At 44.2% G+C, this 23,047-nt stretch overlaps 1 protein-coding gene across 1 annotated transcript; it reads left to right on the top strand.

Annotated features, from left to right (window-relative positions):
• The first annotated feature begins 3,987 nt into the window (after positions 1-3,987).
• Positions 3,988-15,819, top strand: Gpr33 (G protein-coupled receptor 33). The gene is given in 8 exon segments (XM_055608585.1): positions 3,988-4,039; positions 5,194-5,261; positions 14,988-15,086; positions 15,088-15,365; positions 15,367-15,437; positions 15,440-15,578; positions 15,580-15,629; positions 15,632-15,819. Coding segments are annotated over 8 exon segments (945 nt in total).
• The last annotated feature ends 7,228 nt before the right edge of the window (positions 15,820-23,047 follow it).

Consider the following 23,047-nt stretch of genomic DNA (forward strand, 5'->3'; position numbering starts at 1 on the left):
GTACAGAGGAGTGAGCTCCTGCAGGGTGTCCTTTTATCACTCCTGCCCCCCCACCGAGCTGCCCCCCCTGCCCCCACCCTGCCCCACCCTTCCAGGCTGCCCCCAGAACAGCAAAACAAGCTCCCACCCTCTGCTGCTTCGTGTACTTGACCGTATACAGAACATGAGTTCCTTGCTGGAAGAGCCCTGGGCGTGTTGTTTCTCCCCTGACGTTAACACAGTGCCAAGCATATTGCCAAAAGGCAAGAATAAATACCTGCTAATAGGGTGGGTGAATGTTTAACACATCCGGAAGTTATTTGGGCGATATATGTCAAAATATTCACAAAGAAGAGGCAAACAATTTTAGGGATTTATCTTAAGGACATATCTAGGAATGTACAAATTCATGCACAATTTTTTTCACAGGCTTGCTTATAAAAAGTGTAACCAGAAATTACCTGATTGTCCAGAAGTATATATTAGATATATAAAGTATCTAACAGATGACATTAAAAAATACTTTGTGTCATAACAAAATGACCATGATTGAAAAGTTCAGATTAAAAAATTAGAGTTTACCTTCCCCAGGTGCTGGGGACTGAACTCAGGGTTTTGCATTTGCTGAGAAAATATCCTACTGCTAAGCTAAATCCCCAACCCTATATTTAGTCGTAAGTAAAAAGGGCAGGGAAGGGTGTCTATAGAGAAGAATCTCAATTTTACAAAAATGAAAAGGCATAGGCCCATCTCCTAAAATCCCCACCAACTACCCACAGGGCTCTGAGCTGGAGCCAAGCTGCAAAGCATGGACTTTGGGGGGAACATTTAAAATTCACACCATTAGACAGTTCTCCAGAGGTGCGTAACTTCTGAGATAAATAAATTTATTCTTAAACTCAGATGAAAGGCGGCAGTGAGAACTGTTGGCAAGCAAGAAGAGAAATGGATAAAGGCATACACAAGAGACAAGGCAGGGTGGGCACCACAGAGGAGGGGGAAAGTAAAGAGACGAGGCGGCCCCTAAGATAGACGTCGAGTGCCTGTCTATTCAGCAAATACTCACTGAGAACAGTAGGCCTGGTGGCTTGTTACGCCTCAGAGTAGCTAAGATGAACAAAATGTGTTGTGGCCTGCTTTTCACTACAGGGAGGCAGGCAGGGAGGAAAACATACCAGGACCCCGAGGTACAGTTATGGACATGTTCTAAGAACACAGACAAGGAGCGTGTAGGCCAGGTGAAATGAGGGTGGCCAGGAAACGCTTCGGAAAGAAGACGACTTTGTGTTGAATCCCGAAGGACAAAATCCAGAACTCTAGAGAAGTGAGAAAAAATAAGCACAAAATCACAACGTTACTAGGAAGCTTTCAGCTGCATATGGTCCTTACCAGGGCCTCAGGGATTGCCCAGACGGGAAATGTCACTTTCTCTAGGTTCTTTTTAAGTATGGTTGCCAAATAGCAAGTTTGCAAACTTTCATGAATACATTTTTATTGTGTAGGTCCAGGCACAATTAACATTTATCAGCTGAGGCACATGTCTCATGGGAACAAGTAAGCTTTTTCTCCGTCCCTGGGAGCACCAGCACACATGTCTGCAGCTGGACGGGAGCACCAAGGACGGAAGAGCTGCAGGTTCACAGCAGCCAGTTTCATGGTGCAACGAAGGGACTCAGACCTGATTTCACATCTTGGTACCTTATATCTTCCCTATATTACTAACTTTAGGTCTCAGTCTTCCACTCTTGCACACTCTCAAGCCTAAACTGGGGCCTTTCCCCGTCCCAATCAACTGAACAGTCAAGATCTTTGTTCTTAGTGGGGGACAGAAATGGGCAGTTGACTTGCTAAGTACCTTGACCGTCAGTGGGCAATTGGGAGGTCACAGATACAGAGAAAAAGAACATAAGGAGAGGACGCTGGTGAAGGGGAGGAATAATTGATAGGTCATCTCCCCCCACAAAATGAGCTAATTCGAGACACTTTACAGTATCTAAATGCAGGTTTATTGGAAGCGTCTCTCAGGGGGTCCATAGTCCCAGGGACCAGGGTCAGGTGGCTGGAGAGCCCCCAAAAGAGCAAGACACGGAAACCAAACATCTGGATTACCTAGTGAAGAGCCTCTGGAGGAGGGGCAGCCTCCCCCGGCCACTCCCACCTCACCCCTCCTCACCCCCACTCCCACCTCACCCCCACCCCACTCTGCCCCCACCCCGGACTGGAAAGCTCAGGGCAGGTACAGGTAGGGACTGAGGCATGCTGATAGAACCTGGCTAAAAAGCCACTTCAACCAGTTGTCCAGGTCCGAAACCCAGCAATAATCAAGTGCTTTCTGGGCTAAGCAGAGACTAGACGCTGTCTCCGTTAACTCGTTTCACAGTCTAGTGTTTCCAGGCTGGGGTTTCCTGCAGGAGGGAGTCGTCTGGGCGGCACCTCAGCGAGGCGTGTTTACCAGCACAGCGAGCAGCATCTGATCCCAACGTTGAAACAGCAACGAAGACAGAGAAACATGAACACAGAGAGACCACCACGCCTCTCGCCCTGCTTCAGTCACCCAGCAGGCATCTTCAGGCCCAACGGAGAAGCAGCTCTTCCGACAAAAGCAGCCTTTAAGTCCCGGAAAAGTGGCTAGGCAGCTGGTACCGCCAGGATCCAGGATTTTCCTTTCTCTCCATTTGTTTGTTTGTTTGTTTGTTTTTGGTTGTTGTTCTTTTTTTCGAGACAGGGTTTCTCTGTGTAGCCTTGGCCATCCTGAACTCACTTTGTAGACTAGGCTGGCCTTGAACTCAGATTCGCATGCCTCTGCCTCCCAGAGTGCTAGGATTACAGGCATGTGCCACTGTACTGGCCTCTCTCTCTCTCTCTCTCTCTCTCTCTCTCTCTCTCTCTCTCTCAAATTCACTTTGGGGAGAGGAGAGGAGTGTGATACCACACTCTCGGGGAATAGGTAACGCGGACCATTAGTGGGTGTCGCTGCATGAAGATGAAGAGTTGAGCCCCCCTAGCCAAAGTAATGAGACCCTGTCTCATAAGTAAATGAACGCTTGTGGCAGATAGGAGGGTACGGGCCAAACTGTGCTGTCATGACACGGTTTCTCACAAGGTGGCCCAGAGCTGCCTTTACACCGAAGCATGGGCGGAGATGGAGAATCTGCAGCTACTGCCTGTGTTCTCCAGAATCCCAAGACCTCATGTGGACCGCTAACAACTTACAAAATGATGGCTATAAACACGAACTGAATTAATATTTAGTAAATAAAAAAGTGATAAAATATTTATGTTGTTTGCCAAAAGGGCCTCGAGGCTTTTTTTTTTTCTGCTTCCAAGTCTAAGCCTTAATCTAAAAATCTAAATCCTGAATGTGCTTTTAAAACCTTATTTTGAATAATTCAGAAGCTTTGGAACAACCCATAATACCAGTCTACTAGTGTAAAAGCTGGAGAAGCTTTCTCATAGACTAATATAGTAAAATTGATTCAGTTAGCTTCCAGGAGGGATAATCTATATTACTACTCCATAATAAGTATGTGGTTGAGAGACAGCCACTGACTGAATTTATGCCTATCACTGTTGCTCACTGTGCCTAAGACCCTTAGGCTGTGTCTGCCTGACCAGGACTTGGCCTTCCCAAGCCTAGTGATGTTGGCGGGACTAGGAACCAACACCAAGTGTGTCCTTCCCCCAAGCCCGCTGGATGAGCACATCCAGGCTGGACAGCCTTCCTGGAACTGATGTATGCACACATACATAAGCGTTCACAGATATAGATATGTACAATATTATTATATTCATTAACTGTTAATACACACTTATATATTTCCCCTGACATTGGGCCGATGTATGCCTGGAATTCCTTCAGGGTCAACATGTCCAGTTGCATGTATAGAATATGGGAGAGCAGAGGTCAACTCAAATTGGAGAGCAAAGAGGATACAAAGAAATGGAAAGTGGGGGGGGGGGGAGAAGGGAGGACACCACCTACTCCAAAAGCTGTTGAGCAAAGTCCAAATGCGGCTCCCGTCTCCCTCCAGCACGTTGCTCAGCACGTTTCCTCTGCCAGGTAAGCTGCTTAGGGTAAGCATTAATGCCGGGCAATCAAGAGCACAAGCACCCGCCCGTGCACTCCTTCTAGATTTCTGTTCTGTTTAAAGCTGCAAGAAAAACGCTCCTACCCGCAGTCATGGAGTAGGAAGGGGGGAAAGATAAAAAAGGGAGATGCCAGCTGACCTGGGGTATGTGTCTGTGTGTCTGCCTGAATGCATGTGTACACATTCATTTATCTGTTGAGACGTGTGCATGCGTTTTGTAAAGACCAGAGACTGACACCAGGTGACTTCCTCAGTTGCTTACTGCGTTGTTTTTGAAATGGGTCTTTTACTGGACCTGGAATTCAACAGTGTGCTAGACTAGCTGGGCAGCAAGCCTCTGGGATCCTTCTCTCTCTGCCCTAGCGACATTGCGGGTACAGACACCTGCCAGCATACCCACATTTTATGTGGGTGCTGGGGACCTGAGCTTAGGTCCTCGTGTTCACACCACAAACAAAGTTTACTGACTGAGCCATGTCATTGTCCCCTTATTCTTCTTTCCTTCCTTCCTTCCTTCCTTCCTTCCTTCCTTCCTTCCTTCCTTCCTTCCTTTCTTCTTTCCTTCCTTCCTCCCTTCTTTCCCTTCCTTCTCGGTAAACCAGTGAATGTAAGCTAGGATTTTTTACAGGAGCGTGGACAACACCCCTACCTACATTGATGAACAGATGGCTCTCGACCCGAAACCATTAACTGCCTGCAGAGCCTGAGGAAGAGGTGGAGCCTTGTGAGTTACTCCTACCTCAATGAGGGGATGTTGATAGGCCCCATCTTGTTCAGGACTTGTACAGGAAGTCTTTGTTACTGGGAGCTCAAGAAGGCAAGGGCTATGGCATGCCCGGAAGACAGAGCCCCACAGCACTCTACCCCCTCCCCCGCACTGGCTCTTCCATCTTTCCAGCCCATCTTCCGTGATGTTCCCTGAACCTTGAGGAGGTAATACAGATATTCCATTTAGGACAAAGCATTTAACAGCCACTTATTCTCAGCACTAATTAAGTATGAGTCCTATACTAACCACCATCCGATACGAAAAGCTCTGACCAAGGCTGACAGCAATATTAATAATCCATGAGCACAGACATAAGTATTTAGAAGACAATTTAACAGATGCATCGTACCCATTTAGCAATCAACAGCAGTAGCTGCACGCTAGGGCCTGTGACCCCACCGCCCCCATCACTGGCTTTCACCCAGGTACGTAGTGTGTGAAGTCTCCACTGTGAAGCCAGACTCAAATAGCTGGTTAGCATCATAGCAGTCAGGCCCATGCTCCCCCAATGGGCACACCATGGTAGTGAAGTAAACATGGTCTACAGCCCATTCGGACTGCTGAGGACCATTCTCACCCTTCCTGCACTGTGAAAACTAGACAGCTGGCAAGAGTCCAGTAAACTCTGCTTGATTTACCCATGACCTGCAAGAAAAAAATCACGTGGTATCGTTAGCAATAGAATGTTACCAACTAGTTCTAGAGCAACAAACAGTAGTGGCAATAGCCCATGTTTTCTTGGTGGCCTCTGAGGCACCTATTCTTCTTAATTACTTGGAGGAGCTAAGAATGGTGGCACCTGTTTATAATCCTAGCATTCAGGAGGCAGAGGCAGGAGTACCAGGAGTTTAAGGCCAACCTGAGCTACACGAGCCTCTTTATCAAAAAGCAAACAAAGCCATTTTAAAAAGCATTTCTAGAAACTGAACAGAGATCCGCTGTGGTCATAACTCAGCCATCTGGACAGGCACAACTGGGCAAGCCCAACTGCAAGGACACGTGGGGAGGTGAGGCTCCCACCAGTCACATTCCCGCCCAAGGCTCTCCTACTAGGAGGGGTGACATAGATATGAGGCGGCAAAGACAGAGTTTATCTTGTGACCCTATAAATCAGCTCATTTATGAAAAGCACCTTAAACTTAAGATGAAAATGTTTGTATTTGATTACCTAATGCTTCTTTCGTCAATTTGTTCTAAAATACGTCAAAATATGAAATATTTATAATAACCAAGATATATCCAGCAAAAGCTGAAAAGCAGGAAGAAGAGCTGTGAAATGCCAGTTCCTAAACAAGGCACAGCCATTGCAGTCATGAAACTCATAGCAGCTGTAGGTGCTGCATTGAGCCTGGCAGTAGCTACATAGGGTTAGAGTGCAGGCTGAGGGGACCAGCCCTACCCTCACCACTGAACTACTGATAGCTGTCTGCTTAGGGGGAGGAGAATGCATTACTACTTGTGGCCTCACCAAGCTCAAATGGAGACCTTATGGCCTTGGTTAAATCAAGTGGGTCACAAAATAAGGTGAAAAGTCATGAATCTTGGGAAAATACTGGTAGGGTCGAGGGGAAGATAATAAATTCCTATTACATAGGGATAGAAAAGAGATAAGAGAGGGTTGGAGGTAAGTGGTTGAGATGTGTTATATAACATGAATGCAACTGTCAAAGAACTAAATTAATAACCAAAGGAAGATAACTGGAGGCTGGGAATATAGCTCAGTGGTGGAGCTAAGAACCCTGGGTTCCAGTTTACTCTGGACTCCTGCATTTCCCTGAACTAATAATGTTTAAGTGATCACATCCATGACCGAACACTTAGAGGTCTCCAAGCACTCTAAGCTGGCCTGTCTACTTTCTAATTTCTAAACAACCTGTCATTCAGCTCCTGCAACAGAGGTATGACATGTCTCTGACTCCAGAAGCAAGCACAGACACCATTCCTCATCCAGCAGAAGGCCACTGAGATACCACAGTGACATACAGCACAAGCCAAGACAATGGGCTGTATTGTAAGAGGAATTTTTATTCGCCTGCTTCGGCCTACAATGGTTTCAGCCTCTGAGACTTAATACGCTCAGCCTTTCTTGTTCTTACTGAGCTCTGGCTGGCTGGCTCCAGCTCCTCTCCCAGCTGACTTATTCGATCTGGCTTCTCTCTCAGCCCCTGAATTGCTCTGCTTGGCCTCCAACTAACTCCAGCAATCTTGTCTAATCTTCTGGCTTCTTCTCATTCTCTGGCATGTTTGTAATCCAGACAGACCACACAGACCTAGAAGGTCTTTGTATGTGATCACTTGCCAGAGCAGCCATGTTCTAAACTAACATTCCTCTACACTGTATGCTGAAAAAAAATTATTTTAGCTTGACTCTGACACGGAACCAAGAGTTCCAACTTTCTCTCATCTACTTGACACCTTCCCACAGTTAACATGTGCGCTGGATAAAAAATAAAATGCATCTCCTATGTAGATGCATTCAAGAAACTATTCTATGTTTAGATATAACTTTTAATGCCCCAAAGTAGATACAAATGTAATTACAAGTACATAAATAAATAGATAAACTGTAGAAAGGAGGGAAGGTGGGAAGGAAGGAACAAAGGAGGAAGGGAGAGAAGAAAGAAAGGAAAGAGGGAGGGAAGGAAGAAAATAAGGGAGGAGGGAAGGAAGGAAGAAGACAGAAGGAAAGGGCAGTGTGGACATTCTAGTTGGTGGCATGAACCTGGGAACTTGGGGTCTAAAGATGAGTTGGACTAAAGTCTTATGCAATAGTCAACTTTATTCAGAGCATCAGACAATTCTTACTCTGAGGGTTAAAAAGAATCACATGAGTAAGGTGTTCAGTCACAAGGACAAACCACATGTGGCAAAAACGTTTTTTCCATAAGGGTGGATGCATAACAGCAGTTGAAGCAAATCGCTCCTGTCCACTACACCTGAGAGGAGCGTGAAAACACATTCAAAGAACAATTGTGTTTCGAAGAAACTGAGGTCACAGGACTCTTGTCTTGTTTCCATGGAGTGTTCTCACAAGCACTCAGAAGTCCCCTCGTGTGGCTCCATTCCTGGACTGTGTTCTAACAGGAGGTGGAGAGAAGAAGAGGGAGGGGAGGGGAAGGCAGTGAAGGGAAAGGAAGTAGATGGGAGGGAATTGGAGGGGAGTAGAGGGGATGAGAATGAAGAAAACAGGAGGAGGAGGGAAGAGAACAGAAGGGAATGGAAGGGAAAGGAAGGGAATGGGAAGGAACGCAAGGGAATGGAAGAGAAGGGGAAAGAAAGGAAAGGGCAGATAACTAACAAAAACTGGTCCAGCAATGAAGCTCAGTAGTAGAGTATCTGCAAAACATGTGCAAAGTCCTAGCTTCAGTCTCCACCATCACCAAAAAAGTGAGTCCATTTCATATACACTAAAGTTATATGCACATCAAATACTACAAAGGAGAAACAGGATGGTAGCACATGCCTATAGTCTCAGCAACTAGAAGATGGAGGCAGGAAGATCAAGAGTTCTAGGCCAGCCTCAGCTATAGAGCAAGTTGAAGGTTAGCCTAGCCACATGAGACCCAATCTAAAAACAAAAACAAAACAGAACAGAACAAAACAGAGCTATTTTATAAAATTACAGAGAGGAAATAAATGCATGACAGTGCACGCCTGTAATCCCAGTATTTGAGAGGTGGAGACACGGGGGTCAAGAGGTCAGGGTTATGCTATCTACATAACAAATTCAAGACCAGACTGCGCTACTTGACACCTGTCTCCATCATTACACCAAAATGCTGCCAGTGCGTTTGACTACTGGAACTGTAATTTGTTTTCCTCCTTTTCTCCAACTTATAATCCTAATTATTTCCCTCACTTTAATAAATTACTAAAGTAAGACATGTTAAATCATTAGCATTGGCTTGTATCCTTCTTTAAAACAGCACTCAAATTTATTCACATTCTCCATAAAATTGCACCATTCTAATCGGTTTTTCATTGCTTAGCACGACACTAGGATCAGAATGGTACCTAGTGTTTGTTGGTAGATTATTTTAATTAGTATTAAAATAAAGTTACCAATATCAAGGTTCTCCAGAAACACTGAATTGATAGGATGTATAAATAGATGAATAGCTGCATAGACAGGAGTTATTTCCAGGATTAGGAGGCAGGTGAATTAAGACTCTGAAGAGGTAACGCCATAGTCCACATTTTAAGATCAACATGCTGAGGCAGAGTCACGAAAAGGTGATGTTGGTTCAAAGGCACACATGCTCATGATGTGGGAGCCAGGGGGATGCATTCCAGGGTGCACATATGGAGGCCAGAGAACAAATCTGTGGACTTGGTTCTCTCCTTCCACCTTTACGTGGGTTCCAGGGCTCAAACTCCGGATGCCAGGCTTTCAACAGGAAGCCCTACCATCTGAGCGATCTCAATAACCCAGCCAACTCCTTCTGAAGAAAACATTCACGTGCAAACAGTCTAGCACCTCCCTACTTCCTTGCATTAAGCACATTTTGCAGCATTTATCTGTTGAAATAATATATTTTATGTTTTTCTTACAACTAAAGCAGTCAGTATGTTCTTGAATACAAGGCAGTCAGGGAACTTTTGAACCGTGTTGGGTTATTGAAGACTGGGAGAGTCCCAGAGATGCTCTTCATGCAACCTGAAGCAAGGGGTGATGGGATGAAATGAGACATTAGGAGGCAGCGGGGGGGGGGTGTTATGAAGTGTAGTGGAAGTTTTGTTTCTTTAACAAATCAGTTATGTTATGTAAGCATGATTTTGTTTTAATCCCAAGTGTGGATCTTTGTCCACAGCTGATAACTGCCTCGTGTCGAGGCATGTGGCCTTTGCCAGCTGGAGTTAGTTGAATTCTGAGGACTTTGAGGGGTATAAATATGAGAACCCAGACAGAAAGAAGGCTCAGCAGCTTGGAGGAGACAGAACTGCTTGCTGTGTTTGCTGGTTACCTGGACTACTTGATATCCTGTATCCTTGTATCTATGCCACAGATATCCTGGGCCAATAGGCTGAAGATTGGATCCCCCTACAACACAGAGAAACCTCTGATGACTGTCCAGGCGGCAGCAGCCTTCCTCTTTCTATCCTGTGCCGTCCCCTTCACTCTCCAAAGTCCTCAGAATTCAATTATCTCCAGCTGGCAAAGACCATGCTCCTGCACGAGGCAATTAACAGCTGTGGACAAAGGAAAGGACAAACCAAAATCAACACTTGGGATTAAAACAAAAAAAAAAAAACATGTTTACATAACATAAATGAGTTTTTAAAGACACCAAAACTTCCACTGCAATAAAATGATGGTTTGAGGGTCAAATCGACAAGGGGTTATTAATTGTGATGTGATGGTAGACCTTATGACTTCATGGGATGGAGAGTTGCCATGGAAACAGACTCTTAGCAAGACTTTGAGGAAGCTTCTAGATTGAGCTCATGAAGAGAAGAAGACTTAACTGGGAATGTGGATGGCCCCACTCCCTCCAGTAGGGTCCTGGGCTGAATACAGAGGAGAAAAGGAGCTAGTGTCAGTATTGCTCTCTGCTTCCTGACTGTGGATGCAATCTGATCAAACACTTCACGCTCAGGCTGCTATCACTCCCCTGTAGTGGTCTGTCAGAATAAACCTTTTCTAAAAAGTTCCAAAGACATTTTCTAACTAAAGAAAGATAAAGGTTCAAGTAGTTAGGCCCTGGGGATAGTGACTCATGCCTTTAATCCCAGGCAGGCAGATCTCTGTAAATTCAAGGCCAGCCTGGTCTACAGAGAGAGTTCCAGGAAAGCCAGGCTGTAGCACAGAGAAACCCTGTCTCTAAAAACAAAAACAAACAAACAGAAAACAAAGAGTTCAAGGAACTGAGTCTTCATAAATTCACATACTGATTAGCTTAAGATGAAATGAACTTGCAAATAGTTAGAATTCTCATCACTTTTAGCACCTCTATATATTTATGATATTAAGTATTTAATCATCAAATGCACTTACTGTGAAGTATAGGGAAATTGCTTTGTGTTTGTTTTCAACTAAGTGCCACTGTCCCCACCTTTCAAATCTTGAGCATTTAACTCTGTCTTCAGTCATCCAATTACACAGGTTGAGATTTTGTATTTGCTCTTTAGTCAAAGGCACAGATTAGACCAAACTATAATTTAGCCAATCAGCCATGCAATATGTTCCTGTCTTTTTAGAGAAGCCACAGTCTATTACATTATTTCCACAGGATCCAACCAGCACTGTGTGCTAATGCCACCCTTGGAGCTATATTCCACAATCAGCACATTTCATTGCTAGCATTTAAATCACCTGTTGTATTTATGAAATTTTGCAAATCCTTTCTTGTTTCTCCCTCTAGTGGTCAGTAACTTTCATTAAAATGGAAAAACCATGTACACTCAATTTTATCATAAATAAATGTGGACCATGTCTGAAGTTATGTCTAATAATCTGGAAGCTGATTTATTTAGGTGCCATACATACCCTCTCGTCTAATCCTCTTTGTTGTTATATTAGTAATTGTTTAGGCATATGCTACATCATTAATTCCTTGCTCAGAAAAATATTGCTTTAGGGGCTGGAGAGGTGGACCAGCAGTTTGGAGCATGTTTTACTCTTGCAGAGGACCCGGGTTCCATTCCCAGCAGCCACATAGTAACTCACAACCGTCAATAACTTTAGTTCCAGGCTATCTGATGCCCTCTTCTGACCTCCAAGGGCACCAGGCATACATGTGGTACACAAATGTACATTGGAGGTAAAACATTCATACGCATAAAATGATATACATATATATATAAAAAAATTAATGTGGCTTTCATGCCTACATGAGACTCTGGCAAAAAGAAAATGAATGTTTTCCTTAATTGGGTAATTCTTAATTCTCCCTCCACCTTCCACTTAATTTAATTGGTGTTGGTTCTCGGCTCTTATGTAATAATCCTCTTTCAACTTCTGGTTTTATTGCCTATTAACACTTATGAAAAATTGTTTAAATTTTTAGAAGTAAAATTAAAAATTCCATGATGGTTCATCAAATAGTGAGATGGTCAGGAATGAAGATACTGAGGGAGTGCTGAGGGTCTGTGACATGTTCTGGCTGCATAAGTGATGACCAAGCGCCTCTGCATGGAAGACCGTTTTAATCTTATCTGTTAAACATGGTAAGCAGAGAATCATCTCAAAAACAAAAACATGAAACTCGGGAAATAAAGATTGGCATGCTTTGCCAAGATCAAAACACAGTACTTTTGTTTAAGAATTGGAAAGATGATCGTATTAAGGGCAGAATGAGTGTCTTAGTTTGCCTTCTATTGCTGTGATAAAACACTATGACAAAAAGCAACCTGGGAAGGAAAGGGCTTCTTTCAGTTTTTGTCTTGAAATTCCCCAAATCACACTCCAGTGCTGAGTGAACGCAGGCCAGGAACCTGGATGCAGGGACTGAAGCAGAGACCACATGCTCTTACTGGCTTGTTCTGGGTGGCCTGCTCAGCCTGCTTTCTTATATCACCAGGACCACAGACCCCTTCCCCACTGCAGGCTTGGCCCCCACATAAATCATTAATCAAGAAAATGTCCTGCAGGCAATCTTACAGACACCTTCTCTCAATTGTTACACCCCTTTCTCAGATAATTCTAGCTTGTGTTAAGTCAAAACACACACATATGCACATACACACACTCACACACACACAAAACCAGAACGGTGATCTTCCAATTTGTCATCCCTTCTAAGACCAAAGAGGACATCATTAACAACAATGTATAGTGTGATCACTCTAATAATATCTGATTATGAAAATAATAATTTATGTGCTTTATTAAGAAATAAAGCAAATTACAGTAGCTCCTTTATTAAGGAAGCTATGACAAATCACAGACACATTTACTTCCTGTAGGTTGAGGTTTGTTCAGGGACCAGTGAAGAACTGAGGACCTACCTAAATTCTTCAGATTCTTCCAATAGGGTGACAAGGTTGTTTCTGTTTTTGTTTCTGTGGGGACTTGCAAGTTTTAAAATTGAAATTCAGGTATTTAGGAACCCATCAGCCCCAGGACAACTAGTCACCCTTGACACATAAGTAATGTGAGGACTCACAGCAGTCCTCTGTATTTCACCAAAACTAACCCTGCTCTTCCCTGACTCACTTCTGGCCCAGCTCACCAGCCCCGATGGCCAGGGCAGTGCCTTCACCCCAAGCCCACAGTGACCGTAAACTCATGGCCACAGAACAGTCTGCCCCCTCCACTGTTTCTCTTTCCCATCTGTCAGTCACAAAGAGTTCACCAAGTCCACAGCCCCTGCCTGGGCTTTGTTTTGGCACAGGAAGATGCCAGCATCTTTACGATCTATAACAGACATTTATAGATTTCATTTTTAGTTTGAGGCTTCCTCTCTTACTAGACATTTAGGAAGAAAAAAAAAAAAAAAACAGTGACTACATCCTCAAAACCTAACTGAGTTGTTAAAGAAACCAAAACTTCCGCTACAGACACGGCCATTCAAGAAGTGGCTAAGATCAAGTTTCTAAACAATAAAATGCAATATAATTAATATGGCTCTAAAGCCTTAGATGACTTGACCCTATGAGCCATACACCTGTAATCTCTTCCCTCCCATCTGTACTGAGCATCTCTCCATTCTCAAACATAGCTGGGGCCTTGCCACAGGGTATTTTGTTGGCCAGGAAGTACCTCTGCCATTTGTAAAGTATCTGACATCGCACATAAACATGGGTCCTATTGACTGACAAACAATGCTCAAGGTAAGAGTCTGGGGAGCATGAGTGAGATAAACATGAGGGTCCTGAGGAGCCTGAAGTGGCCTCAACCTACAATTAACACAAAAGCACCGGGCTATTAGCCACACCCACACCTAGCCTTCTGGGAGGAAAACAGAGACAGCTCGAGGGTCTAACACTCCTGCTGGGAGCACAAGAACCTCTGTGCCTCCCACACCATCTCTTCAGCTCTCTTTTCCTGTGGGATCACCTGGAGTCCCATGTCTTAGATCTAGACAGCAGGCCTTGTGTTTCTCTAAAGTGCTTCAATATTCTGCTTCCTACCATGACAGAATCTGTTTCCACCATCAGCTTTGCAGACCGCTCACCCGCCTGCTCTCCAGTAACTATGGTGATGTCACAGACACAGGATTTCTGGTCCTGCTGTATCACTCACTGCTGTAAGTAGGGCTCTGACATCCAGCAGTGAGTTTTTGAATTCAAATTCGGCATGGTTATATATTAAGGAGTGAGCTGCCTTAATCTTTGATCTGGCTTAATTTTATTTTATGTATATGAGTGTTTTTATCGTTTGCATGCCTGTGCATCGCTGGCATGCCTGTTCTCTCAAAGCCAGAAAAAGGTGTGGGATGTCCTACGGCTGGAGTTACAGATGGCTGTGAGTCACAGTTGAATTGAACCTGGGCCCTCTGGAAGAGCAGTGCCTGCTGCTCTCCTGCCCCCTTGCCTTAGTTCTTATACTGTCTCTGTAAACCAACAGTTAGAAGGTCATAGATGGTCACCCCTCTCGTTGGCAGTGTGAGCCTGGAAGAGCTGGCTCTGAAAACGAGGTGGACTAGCTAAAGTTTCATGCACTAGCCAACTTCATCAGAGCGTCAGACAAGTTATATTATGAGGGTTAAGCAAGGGCATATGAGCAAAGGCCACATAGGTTAGGATTTACAGTCTGAGGACAAAAATCAGGAGGCTCAGGTTTCAAGGTCATCCTTGACTACATCTCAAATTTGAGGCCAGACTGGGCTGTCTAAGACCCTGTCTCAACAAAACAGAACAAAGGAGGAAAAAAAAAAAAAAGATTTGCCTTATAGAATTTATGAAAAAAATCAAAGAAAATATTTTTATAATAATTTTTATTTTTTTATTTTAATCACAGGTTATTTACTTTGTATCCCATCCCTCATTCCCTCCCAATCCCACCATCCCTCCCTCATCTCCTCCCTGCCCCTTTCCAAGCTCCTCCTCCCTTTCCATCTGACCCTAGCCTATCAGGTATCTTCAGGACTGGCTGCAAAGTCCTCTTCTGTGGCCTAGCAGGGCTGCTCCTCTCTCGGGGGTGGGGGTGGGGGGGGTTGGGGGGGTGGGGGTAGTGAAGCTCAATGAGCCAGACATTGAGTTCATGTCAGAAGACTGTCAATACTCTCTTATTTTTTCATTTCTTTCTCTCCTATTTTACTTCTGTATCGATTCTGCCATTTCTAGCCACTCCCACCTTCAGTATAGGCCTTAGGGTGGGCCTTTGGAACTGTCTTGTGCAAAGTCTTCAGCCAGCACTTGTCTGTGAGCATGCTTGCCTCTGTTTTCTTCCTCTCCGCCATCAGTGTTGGTCATTATCTTCTCACTCTTCACCCAGAAGAGTGGTCCCAGAAGCACCGAAACCCACACTGGGCTTCCTGAACTGTCTTAGGAATCTGGATTTCTGCCATTACCCTCAGCATGCCCTATTTGGTTTTCAGGGAGACATGTGATGACCATAAAGGGATAATGGTATGCCAAAATAACCACAGTGGTCTACTACCAGGACAGCAAAGGGAAGCAGGCATCAAGACAATGGATTCACACAGCCTGTGTCATAGGCTGTTCTTGCTGGGTTTCCTTCTGTGCTTCCTCCTCCTCATCTTTCCCTACAAAAGAGTAGCCGCCAAGATGGAAGAGAAGGGACTCTTTAAATCCAGCAAGCCCTTCAAAGTCACCCTGACTGTTGCCGTTCTGCTCTGGATGCTGGGTGTCTCGCTGTGGACATGGAGGCGTGGTCCTCACTAAGAACCAATCACTACTTTGGGGCTTACAGAGGTCACTGTTATTTTCAATACTGTCTTTTCTCCCATTCCCTATCTATTCACTGCGGAGAATTGCAAGGAATTCGAGAAATCTACTCCTGCTCTACTTCAGTCAACATTCAGTGAGGATTCTTCCACAGAAGGAACACAAACCCTAAACACGGAAACTGGAATTTAAATTCTGGATCCTTGGGCAGGAAAGATGGCTCAATGGTTAAGAATCCTTACAGCCAGGCACGGTGATGCACGCCTTTAATCACAGCACTCAGGAAGCAGAGACAGGTGAATCTCTGTGAGTTTGAGGCCAGCCTGGCCTACAAAGAGAGTCCAGGACAACCAGGGCTACACAGAGAAACCCTGTTTCAGAAAAAACAACAACAACAACAACAACAAAAAAAGACAAAAAAAACCTTGCTGCTCTTCAATTGGAAATTAGTTCCCAACACTCATATCTGTCTATAATCCCAAATTCCTGGGAATTTAGCATCTTCTTCTGCCTTCATGGGCACCCACATGCACACAGAAACACACACTCATACACAGAAATAATACAATTTATATGTTTAAAAATAAATTGTGGACTCTGTCAATTATACCAATAGAGTTATATCCTCTGACTTTGTATTCTATATACCCTATAGTTAAGCACCTTCTAGTCTGTTCTAATTAAATATGTAAAAATTAAAACAGTGCCAATAGGCTGGCAAGGTAACACAGTGGGTAAAGGCACTTGCTGGCAAGCCTGAGAATCTGAGTTTGATTCCTGGGACCCATCACACACACACAGGCATGCACGCACACAGTGAAATGTAACTTAAAATTTTAATTAAAAAACAGTAATAAAGCAAGCCCAAGGAAAGAAGCACCTGGCCCCGGTGGAAGTGTGGTTTGAGTCTTTCCTTTCTTTCTTTTTAAACTCTTCTTTATTTGTAGTGAAAAGGCCTGCAGCATAAAACCTGGCATTGTCACTATTTACTTTGTAAATGGCTGCATTTCATTTACAGTGTTACAAAACCATTACCACTATCTGTTGCCAAAAACTTTCTGTTTCTCCAAAGGGAATTCTGTGTTCCCTAAGTAACTTCTCTCCCTCCTCCTACCCCAGGCCCAGAACAGCTTGCCATTCTCTGAGCTCTCCTACTGCAGATGGACAGCACACCTAAGGAACTCATGTCTGTCCTCTTGTATTGGGCTCATTTCACTTAGCATAATGCTTCCAGTGCTCAGCTACATAATAAAGTCTTTCACAACTTCCTTCTCTTCTACGTCTGAATTATATTTCATTGTGCATAGATGCACATTTTAAAAATCTATTCTCATCTTTTGACTATTATAACTAATGCTACTTACAAACATTTGTGTGCGATTATCTGCACTTTTTTTTTTTCGTTTATTGCAGGTACATACCATAAGAGAGGAATTACTAGCTCCAGTGGTAATTCAGTGTTTAATCTTTTTAGGAATCATTTACAATTTATACCATGTTACATTCCCTCTTGAACTCTCAGAGAGTTTGTTTCTGCACACCATCATCACCACTCAGTAATCTCTGAAACTATTGTCCTCCGAGGTTGAAGCAGTCCGCACTTGATTCTTAACCTTTTCTTAAGGTTTGTTCATTTGCATTTTATGTGTAAGCATGTCTGCCTGCACTTATGTGAGTGCACCACACACGTGCAACTGTCTGTGGAAGGCAGGAGAGAGTGTCAGACCTCCAGGGCCTGGAGTGACAGACAGTTAGAAGCCACCATGCAGAGGGTGCAGACTGACTCAGGGAGATGCTTGAAACGTGTTCACAGAACTTAACCTAAACGTGACCACTTCGGGGAGCCAGGCTAACCAGCACCCGGTTGAGGAGACGAAAACGTGAGCCTGCCAACTCTCCAGAGCATCAGCTCTCAAACACAGAAAATTAGGCAATGATTCCTCTCCTTCTCTTCCCATGAAAACTAATTTACACATTCTGTCAATTAGAAATTAATTTGTGCTAAAGGGCTGCTATTAAAATGCTAATACACCTTTTAAGAAGGGTGAGTTTCATTCACAGGTTGATGGGAGTTCCTTTAATCAGCCTTACACCCAGCAGAATGTGGCTCAACACAGCATTTGAAATAGTTGACATTTTTATTGTGGCCTAAATAAAAGAAGATACAACTATAGTTGGAGGTCAAGCCTGAAGTAGCGTTTGTAGGCCCCAAAGGCAATATATCATCTGTCTAAAAGAGAGCTATGAAAGCAAGAGAGGAGGGGGTGTTTGCAAGAAAAACTCACCTGCTGACTAAGAAAAAATTTACCCAGAGGTGATAGGACCCTGGGAAGCCGTCCTGTGACAAATCTGGGGTGCTGCACACCTTGTCTTTTCTCCCTAAATTAGGGAGCAGCCCCCAGGCTAGTTTAGCTCAAGCTTCCCAAGCAATGGCACATCCCTCCACCGAGAGGCAGGCAGGCAAGAGTATAGCGGCTTGGAAAGAAGTAAGCTTCTCTAATGAGCCTCCTTGTTTTTGTCTTTTCGGTAATTCTGAGCTTTGTAAGAAAATGAGCACACGTGTCCACAGCTGGCTCAGCACCTGATACAAATGTTTAGTAGCCACTGAAGAAACATGAGCATGCATGCAGCTCTTAACTAAGCCTGGAATAGATGCTTTCTGTAGGATCTTGGGAGTGCCCTCTCTTAGGCCTGTTAAGTGCTGTGAGCATGCAGCATCAGAGACACAGGTGAACACATTTGTGTCTTTCCACAGTGTCAGGATGTGTTGAGTCATAATAAATTCACCAGACGTGGTGGCCGGAAATATTCTCATTTTCTTTAAGTAAACACAGGTTCCCTTATTAATGTTTTAACTTTTTGCTCTCAAATCGCATAATATATATCACAGTGAAAGACAGAGACAAAGACAGGGAGACAGAATAACCGCAAATGGTTGAAAACGCAAGGAAGCATAAGATGTGAATGAAAGGGGGTCAGGTGGGCCATAGAGAGCCTGAGATCACCAACCAACTGGAGGTCTCTGGAGCAATGCAGCTGCTGCTCTAGGCTGGAGGTTCAGAAATGAGCTTTAGTCCAGGTTCAGAAGACAAAAGAAAGGACAAGGACAGACAAGCAAATGGTAATATAGATGAACAACGGGTTCAGAAGAGCCAACAGGAGAATGAGCAGATGGCAATTTGAATAGGCCATGCAGGCCCCAAGGACAGTCCAGTGTTTTCTGCCTGTCAGTCCCTTGTTTCATACACCAGGTGGCCAGATGACAGATGAGTGGGGGGTCATTGCTATGGCAATATTAGCTCCAAGAGTCCAGGTGAGAGTATAGCACACTTTCTTTGTACTTACATGGGGTTTGTTTTGCTTTGTTTTGTTTGTTTTTGTTTGTGTTTGTTTTTTGTTTTTTTCAAGACAGGGTTTCTCTGTGTAGCCTTGGCTGTCCAAGACTCACTTTGTGCATCAGGCTGGCCTCGAACTCTCAGAGATCCGCCTGACTGCCTCCCTGAGTGCTGGGATTAAAAGCATGCACCACTACACCTGGCTTCTTATAGGTTCTTGACCCTAGCTTTGCAGCTATTATTTTAAATATGCCCATGTTTCTCTACAGTCCCAATTCATACGGATAGATTTATGGTGGCACCCTTTCTGCTCCCAGGAATAAGTCAGATGAATAGTGCAATTTCACGTCCCCATTCTGGTGCATAGTCATCTTCTGAGCTAAAACTGAGTCAAAGCTGCTTGTCAAAGGAGCTTACCAGAGCAAGGCACACACTGAAACATCACAGTTTACACAGTGATAGGCACAGCCTGTGCAGCGGGGCACAAGCTGACATCGACATTGAAGACCTGTCTCTCGCTTCCTTTACCAATGTGGCCAACAAGCAGGGAGTGTGATAACATTGCTCTCGCCCTCCAACTCAGCAAATGCCACTGAGATTTAGGTGTGGGTGAACATGCCACAAGTTTACTTTATTATAAGACTCAAAGAAGATTTTTAAAGTGTTCATTAGAGGCTAGTGGTTAAGAGCACTGAATATTCCTACAAGGACCCAGGTTCAGATCCCAGGACCCACGTGGTAGCTCACAACCACTGGAAACTCCAGTCCTAGGAGACCCAGTACCTTTTCTGATCTCTGTAGGCTCCTGCATGCATGCGGTGCACACACTCAGGAACACACACATTTACGTATGAAATAAAGAAATGTGTTTTTTAAATTGTCCATTATCTTTTTTTCTGCATATTAAATCAAATGTGATTCTAAGTGCCCCTCCATCCAGAGGATTCCAGGAGTCCCTAAAGCTCTGGGTTCTTGGTGGACCCCACTAATATGCCTATTCAAGCCTTCATGATCTGTGGAAGGCAGCAGTTCCACCCCATTGTGCCATACCTCACTGGGCATATAAGGGACTTGACTCCTAGGCTCAGATTCCAGCAGCCATTCCTCTTGAATGTCTTGCCATATCCCCAGTGGTTGGAAATTGAGGGAAGCAAGAAGGAAAATCAAAGACTTTGACTCATCTTACCACGGTAACTTACTAAGCCAGACTTCAATTCCCTGAGCTCTTGGAGAAACTAAGGAAATGTTAACGGTAGTTAGCTCTGTCTTCCTAGCTGTCATCTTCCAACACTAACAAGTCAAAAATGCTCACTGTGGCTTTTAAGACCGCTTAAGTCAGTGTGCCAGACATATCTTAACCACCTTCCAAACCCTCACACAAGCATCCATCACCTTGCTCTCTGTCCTGACAGACTGGCCTCTTACCATCTCATCAGAGTTCCCATGTTTCCTGAGTTCTGTAGATTTTTCTAAGAAGGAACATTGGCAGGAAACAATGGGAAGATGAAGAATAAGTCAAATACATCTTTTGCTCTCTCTTAGAGGGGTCATCTGGACATGGCTTCACTTTGTGGGGAGCAAAGGGAGCCCTGAGGGAGCGTAGTTATGAGTAAATGTGGACTGTTAACATGGGCACAGTGATGTCAGGGACTAGCCACAGATCTATGGGAAAGTGGCAAAGCCTTCCCTTCCTTTTAACACCTCCGGACCAGAGCAAGGCTCAAAGGGACAGCAAAGCCTTCTTCTGGTCCATGTGCGATGTTCCCCCACAACCCAGATGTGCGCAGCCGGAAGACTGCTCCCTAGCATAGGTTGCTCCTACCAAGATTAGCTAGACCTGCCTATCTGTTCAGCTATACACCACAAGCCCCGCCTTCTTGTTAATCTGTAAGCAAAAACCCCTTCTCTCTGCTCAACTCTATGTAATAAACATGCTCGACTTCCAGGGTGCTGCCATCTCTCCAGCCAAAGCCTTGTCCACACAACCCATGCTTTTCTATGTGTCTGTGTATCTGTCTTTTCATTATTCCCTCTCTGGAGGCGTAGATTTTTCACCAAACCTACTTTATTTTGGGTTCTTATGTACCTTTACCTCCCCTCCACCCTTCTCCCCCCACAACCTTAGGTAGTAGATTAATAGGGAAAAGGGCTATAGTTTTTTTTAATCTACTTTTTGCTAGTCAGGGTCAATGGGTCGTTAGGGGATTACCAGACTCTGTGATCAGGATACCAGTCCAAAGGCCAACATGGAGTTAGCAACACAGTGTCAGCCAAACTGCAAGACCAAGTTGGATTTGCCCAGTGAAGCTCTCTGCAAAGTTAGGTGTTGAAGCACTAAGATCAGTGCAGCAATGTCAATCCAAAAAGTGATGTTTCACTCTGCCTGGGCCTCTATATATGTCCTCTCCTCTAAGTCTACCTATGGATGTTCTCAGCTGGCCAAAGTCACGCCCTCACACATGAGGGGTCACAGCAAAACATTACATGTCCTCTCACAAACCAGCCTGGGCAAAACATCATGTGCTCAGCTTGTAGCAAAACATCACATGACAAAACTCAGTCTTCTAAGAGACCAGAAATTTCTGCTTCACCTTCTGCACCAATCAGGCCTTCCCTGAAGAGGTGCAAGGACATGACACACATCAACCCCTTAGCTTAAATGTCTATGTAAGTCTCTACCTCCGGACTTGAGATTCCCTCCCCTCATCCCATCAGGCTAAGGCATGTGTAACATTGCAGCTACTAGCATACTCTGGGGCACAATGCCACCCTCTGCAGCTCACCTGTACAGTCACCTTAAAAAATAATCTTTTGAGGATAGCAACAAACTCCGTAAAGTTGTTCCCTGACCTCCATGGGCATGCTGTGGCAGGTACACAAATAAACAGACAGTGTTCATTAATCTGAAAAGAATTTCCTTTCTCAGAGTGGGATACATAAGAACATTTTGATGGTTGGTGCTGTCCTGAATGGAGATTTGGTTTAAGCTGCTGTTGTACCTACTTTAAGCTTGGCCTTAAGCTCTTCTTTGTACACAGCGAAGTGTGGCCTGTCTTGATGTATGAGCACGCTGTAAGCTACTCTTGTAAGAGGCAGATGAGTGACCAGCTATGCCAGGCCTGTTTAAATGAGACAGATGTGAGCTACACTGCCCTCTGGCAGTACCATAACTTACCCAGGTAGTGGATCAAGACATTCTGAAACATTTTTTACCTGAATTCCTGCTAAATTCTAAAATCCATGACAATTAATATCTGCAAAACTACTGATAATAAATGATTGCTGGGGTCATTTTCTTCACTGGTGCAACTGGTAAATTACACCACTGGTCTCCATTGGTGAACTGCCCAGGTTCCAGTAATATAACCTTACCCTCATGATCGTAAAAGCAGCCCTGAGTATGCTCAGTCGTTCATAAAAATTAAAAAATAAGAGAAGTTATTGGGAAGAAAGTTTTCTGCTTGGAGAAGGATCTTTGCTCTCCTCACCTTGGGTTTCAAGCACTTCTGAGTTTATTAAGCATGTCAAAGGCAAAGGTTGAGAAATACAAAAGCAGAAAGAAGGAAAACCATCAGATTGGGTGCTTACAACACCCAGCAGAAATGAGTCAGGTAGCCCGATTGAGAGAGCAAGCAAAAGTAAATGAGAAATTAGCAAGCCACATAGCTGCATATAGACAACATCAACAAAACGTTCCCACTGAACGTGCGTTTTTAAAAAAGACTTATTTTTGTTTTATGTATGAATGCTTGCCTACATGTATATCTGTGTACCACACGTGTGCCTGGTACCCTCAGAGGCCAGAAGAAGGCATTGGTTCACCCGGAACTGAAAGTTGCCAGCCACCCTGTGCACACTGGGAACTAAACCCAGATCCTCTGCAAGAAGAGCAAGTGCTCGTTACTTCTGAGCAGTCTTTCCAGGCCCTGTAGACACTTTTGTACCATGGAATAGAACATGGCTACCTCGGCTGGAAATTGTTTGCTTTCTTCTGTTCTTAAGAGTAATATTGCTAATGCTTCTACGTTGTTGATTATTAATATTTATCATTGATTTACCTTTTAGTTAAGCAGTGGTTATTCCTA

Source organism: Psammomys obesus, unplaced genomic scaffold (genome assembly GCF_907164565.1).
Source record: "Psammomys obesus unplaced genomic scaffold, mPsaObe1.curated_primary_1811, whole genome shotgun sequence".
Classification (NCBI taxonomy): Eukaryota; Metazoa; Chordata; class Mammalia; order Rodentia; family Muridae; genus Psammomys; species Psammomys obesus.